Source organism: Oratosquilla oratoria, chromosome 12 (assembly GCF_046742065.1).
Source record: "Oratosquilla oratoria isolate Oo_2021 chromosome 12, ASM4674206v1, whole genome shotgun sequence".
NCBI lineage: Eukaryota > Metazoa > Arthropoda > Malacostraca > Stomatopoda > Squillidae > Oratosquilla > Oratosquilla oratoria.
Window position 1 is genome coordinate 40,794,625 of NC_134788.1, and position 6,055 is coordinate 40,800,679.

A 6,055-nucleotide genomic window follows, 5' to 3' on the forward strand; every position below is an offset into this window, starting at 1 on the left:
CAATGATAATAGTAATAACAATGATAAATTATTCCATTGACCATGAAACACAGAAGAACAAGTTACCCCTGCATAACAGATGCGTTTTCTTTAGCTGTTTGTAAACAACAATGAGAAGTTTTGTAAGAAATTGCTTCCCCTAACCACCTTTAAAACTTATTCTAGTTGCTTGGGGGCTTTTATTAGCTGAGAAGGTTCACAGAGACTGCAGAGGTATAAGAAAGCCGCTCATGCACTTGAAAAAGAAAATCGAAAGGGATTTGTATAAGAGGTGAGAGCTGGGATTATTTTAAAGCGGTTCTGAATAACTCGTGCCCTTATCAATCTTAATCAGGCAAGTTGTGTGAAGGGTGAACTGCAATATATAGTTGTAAATCTGTATAAGTGGTTACATTGATTTTAAAGTAAATATGCATAAATCTCACATTTTTAGTTAGATATCTGTGAACCATGTTATACTGTAATTTACATTAAGCAATTACCGGGTAACAAAATAATTATGCATGGGTGAATTATAGTAAAAACCTAGAACAGCAGTATTACCAAATACATATTTGTAGACCAAGACTATGCATAACTGAACTGAATATAATTTAATCCTTATCAAAACCTAACTTTTTTTTATTTTGTAAGATCACATTATGAACAAGATTGTCACTATCAAATGTTTGAAGTTTTGAAGTAACTATGACATAGTGCTACCCATATCTCTGTAGGTACCCATAGTATGGGTACCCACAGAGATATATCTCTGTAGGTACCCATAGTATGGGTACCCACAGAGATATGGGCCATACACTCACAGGAATTTGAATCTAATGTATAATGACTATGCCTTTTATTTTTTCAAATGTGGGAGGATAATTTATTGTATTTTCAGTTTATCAATATATGAATTCCTGTACCACTTCACCTGTAATGTTTGTAAGACATATGCATTCATTAGTTTTGAATGTTGTAGTTAATTTTGTATTAGTTCCCCCATTTCATGAAGTGATAGGATAAACAGGTAGACAGGTTTCAAATATTACCATAGTCAATAGGTGAGCAAGCATATTTGTTTGAATATACAATTACCATAGATTTTCTAATTTTCTTTTAATTATGTGGAACTTAGCAGTGAAGATTTCTCATTGGGGATGATTTCCAAATTTGTCTCACATGAATTAACCCATTATCTTATGATGAACACTGATAGTTGTAAGAACCAAAGGGGAATACAAAGAAAAGTAAAATTTCATGCATCCTGGCCCAACTTAATAGCATTATCTAAACTGATCTAACCAGCCACCTAACATTACATAAACATAACATAAGAATGAAGGAGACTACAAGAGACCATAAGGCCTATGCTAGGCAGTTCCATGTCTATTACCACTTTTCATCCCCATCCATAAAGTTGTCTAATCATTTCTTAAAACAACCAATAGTTTTAATACTCACTACATGGTTAATAAGTCTATTCCATTTGTTGACCACCCTGTTAGTAAATCAATTATTGCCTATTTCCTTCTTAAATCTAAATTTGTCCAATCTAAATCCATTACTGCAAGTCCTGTCTATTCCCTTAACCTCTTCCCCGGCAGAAATGGGTATACTCATTTTCACCTAATGTTCCTTTTTCAGTCATTGACGAGAATACTTGGCTGAAACTTAACCTTCAAAAACCAGCTACAGACGTATTTACTCGTCGATTCTGAACCTTTCTAAGCCATCCTATGTGTGAAACAAGTATTCTTGGCAAGTTGTACCTCTGGCAGAGGCGTACAAGATAGCACTGGGGCAGTTCAAGGCCACTTTCTTACTAGATTTACTATGGCAGCCACTGTGGTCGGGTCAGTTTCCATCCACATGACCACTTGTTTTTTTTATTACTTTTTCAAAGAAATTACACCCCAAATGTCTAATTCTGAGGAAGATAGTGAATATGAACCTTCCCTCAGAAGCTTGAATACTTCTGATGACAGTGCCAGTTCATCAGACAATGGCTATTTCTCCATAAGTGATGATGGGGAGGCAGAGGGAGGTGATGGGAGAGTTTGATAGTGAATATGAACCTTCCCTCAGAAGCTTGAATACTTCTGATGACAGTGCCAGTTCATCAGACAATGGCTATTTCTCCGTAAGTGATGATGGGGAGGCAGAGGGAGGTGATGGGAGAGTTTGGATAAACCTTGAGTTGTAAGAGGACCGCATGAATACAGCACCACCAAATTTCCCATTCACAGGAAATCCTGGAATTACAGTTGATGAAGACCCAACAGAAATGAGTCCTTTTGAAATCTTCAGTCTTTTTATCAATAACAGGATTATTGACTGTGTACTGATAGAGACTAATGGTTTTCTGAACAAGCTGGACTAGGCGATTCTTTGTGGTGCCCTGTAACAGAGGCTGAAATTTTCGTATTTTTTGCCATGAAAATGCTAGGGGGTATTGTGAAAATACCAGAAGAAGAAATGAACTGGTCCCATGAGAAGACTGAAGAAACTATGGTGAAAGCATATGGTTTATAGGAAGATGAGTTAACTCGTTTTCTGCCTACAAAGGTATTTTCAAAATAAAAAGTCAACCACAAAAATGGGAATAAAATAAAATAAAAATTGATATCCATAATCAGCATGAAAAATACTATATAAAAAAAAATCATTGAAAACAAAACTTTTTTAACAAAAATAATTGTTGGGGAAGAGGTAAAAATGATGGATCTTACTTGTGTCACCCATGTTAAAACCTTTGATCCACTTGAACACCTCTATTAGAATACCCCACACTCTGGATCTTTCCAGAGAGCATAAGTTAAGGTGCCTAAGCCTCTCTTCATAAGGTAAATTTCTGAGACCATGTATCATATTGGTCATCCTCCTCTATACTGATTTTAGTGAATTGATGTCCATTCTATAAGATGGAGACCAAAACTAGCATATAGTCAAGGATGGGTCTAACTAAGGCTAGATAGAGTGTGATAATTACCTCTGCACTTCTATTTGTAACTATCCCAACAATGAAACCTAATGCTCTGTTAGCTTTATTCCTGGAGCTAGTGGATTATTTCCTGGGTTTAAGGTTAGGACTCACTAGAACTCCCAACTCTCTCTCACACTCAGTTTTCTCTAGAAATGTGTTATCTAAGCTATATCTATTTTTGGGGTTGTGTAGCCCTATGTTTAACATGCTGCACTTTCAGATATTGAAGTTCATTTGCCATTTCATCTGTGAACAATTTGTTAAGATCATTCTGCAGAATCTCAGCGTCATCTCCTGACCTAGTTAGGCATCCTATTGTAGTGTCAAACACAAACTTACTAAAATCACTATTAATCCCATTGTTCATGTCTTACATATTGAACAATACGGGGCCTAAAACCAAGCCTTGGGAACTCCACTCCACTAGAAACAACTCCCCCATTTGGATTTTACATAATTTATGGTGACTTGCTGTTTTTTGTCAATCATCTAAGTTCTAATCCATTCTAAAAAAATTCCTCCCATGTCGTGGGCTTTGATTTTATTTAGTAGTTTCATGAACAGCCACCACATACATCTTTCTGAACTACACCTAGTTCATTCTATCCTTGAGGGGTTGCCATGGAGAAAGATAAGATAGTATTGTAGCTCCTGTAGTTGATGTCTATTCTCCTCACTGCAGTTTCCCAAGGAGGACATGCAGTCTAACTGGGACTAACCATAGATACCTGCAAGTGGTGGCCAATGATTCTCACCTCTGCTTGGAGGTGGAACTCAAAGAGGATGGCACTTGGTTTCTGTACTGGGCCCAAGATCTTTCTCTGTCTTTTATCCCTTTTTTGTATCCAAGATGTATTATTGTTATTATTTACATGGTTTATTAAGATTTATATTATGCACACCAATTCAAATTGCACTCATGGTAAGTTGTCAGAGATGTCACAAGGTGTCCCTAGGTGCCCCACCACAGTGAGATAATTTTCATTAATTGTTGCAGACATCTGTAGCTAAGGTGCCATTTGTCTCATTTTTGTTTGCATGAATGGAATGCATAACAAAAGGATCCAGGAATCTCTCCTCATTCTAGAAATTTCAGTTTTTTAGTTCTGGCATTCTAATGTCTACAAATATTAATGAAATACATAGACTAACCTAAAAAATATATCATTGTTTCATTCACTACCCTTATATAACTATAGATTAAGAATATGTAATTGTATCTACAAGTACCACAGGATTTCTTAAAATAAAAGTATTTTTGTAATTGAAATAAAAATGTCTATGACCCAGAAACTCAACTCACTTAATTTATAAAGTCTTAGGAATGCAACCCCATTTTAGTTTATATGTATTAATATATAGAAAATATTTAAGTCATGAAAATCACATGACAGAACATCTCAAAAAATATATGTTTCACACAAAAAACTACCTGCTCTTGAATAAGCACATCACACATCCACAATAAACAAGATATGACATCATTAAGTACAGTAAATGACTGACTTCATTTAGAGTCCTACATCTACAAAAAAATAAATAAATAAAAATAATAACAATAATAAACAATAATTTACTAACATATTCTATCAATTGTGTTCTTTAGTGATTTGTTACTGCTATTTCTTTTTTTTATTTGTTCATACTATATTTTCTCATGTACTATTTCTCCATATTTAAGTTCATCTATACATATGTAGGATGTATTCTGCAAAATTATAAATGTATATTTGTATTAAGTCAATAATTAATGGAAAAAATTGGGCCATGCTGCACATTTCAACACCCACAATTGACATAACTGTTTGATGCATGAAATGAGAACTTCATAGAAATAAATTCATTATATATGTGTGAATTTCCATAATGGAGATACACACAATGAGGGGATGGTGCATTATCTATGTTATGATACATTCTGAATGCTGCTATGATGTTAGTAGTAGTATTGTGTCTTATGAAAATTACATACTACATTTACTAAGTAATCAATTTGTTCTTACTTTCTCAGCAGGCAGGGATAACAAACAAGTTCTCATTGGAAGAAGTGAGTGTAGACTGCATACAATGGCCACAAATAAAGTTACTGATAAGATGGCCTGTTCAAGAATAAAACCTTTCAAATGCGAATTTTGTAATGCTGCTTTCTCACGAAAATATTATCTCAATCGACATGTAAGGATTCACACTGGAGAAAAACCTTTCCTATGTGAGATATGTAATGCTGCGTTCCCACAATTGGGAGAGCTTAATCGACATTTGAGGAGCCACACAGGAGAGAAACCTTTCCAGTGTAAAGAATGTGACGCTGCTTTCTCAGAAAAAGGAAATCTTATTCGGCATATAAGGATACACACTGGGGTGAAGCCTTTCAATTGTGAGCAGTGTGATGCTGCTTTTTCTCGAACAGGTGATCTTAGTCGGCATATGATGACCCACACTGGAGAGAAGCCTTTTCAGTGTAAGATATGTGATGCTGCTTTCTCGCAAAGAAGTCATCTCAGGAGGCATATGGGAATTCACACTGGAGATATGTGTTGTAGTATTCTCACAGATGAGTGACCTTAAAGATATAAATATGGAAAAATGAGAATCTTGTAATGAATTTGGATGAAAATCATGGCAACAGGTTTTTCAATTCATTGCAAGGCCACTATTGTTTGCTGAGTTTTGAACTTGTGACCACATAGACTTGGGTTCTCATTGACTGCTGATAACCTTCATGTGCCTAGCTGTGTGAGCATGTAAGGAAATGAAATAGCTCTGAACAAAACTATACATTTCTTGATGTAAGCTTCTCACTATCTGAATACAAACAGAACCAAACCTTGAAATGTTCGAACTTGTTCATATGTTATCTTTGGTGCATTATAACCCCCTGAACACTGTTATTCAAAATGTTATGAAGATCACCTGGATGAAAGTTATAATGATCATTGTTACAATAAAATTTATATGTTATTGGCATAATAAAAGTTTTATTAGTTTCTTTTACACTCTGTGGATTTATGTTAGTGAATTATTATGCAATTAAAAAATCAATTCATTGCCTCAGATTTCTCTTGCAGGAGACCCATAGTTTCCAAGTAA

General features: G+C 35.0%; 1 protein-coding gene across 2 annotated transcripts; it reads left to right on the forward strand.

The window, feature by feature from the left end:
* On the forward strand, window positions 1-5,926 carry LOC143030710 (uncharacterized). Of its 2 annotated transcripts, none has more exons than XM_076193897.1 (2): window positions 1-271; window positions 4,977-5,926. In XM_076193897.1, exon 2 carries the CDS (start codon window positions 5,033-5,035, stop codon window positions 5,525-5,527), a length of 495 nt encoding a protein of 164 aa, XP_076050012.1. In that variant the 5' UTR covers window positions 1-271; window positions 4,977-5,032; the 3' UTR covers window positions 5,528-5,926. The 2 variants fall into 2 exon arrangements, with proteins under 2 accessions (XP_076050012.1, XP_076050013.1); XM_076193898.1 differs by having other exon boundaries at window positions 4,980-5,926.
* The last annotated feature ends 129 nt before the right edge of the window (window positions 5,927-6,055 follow it).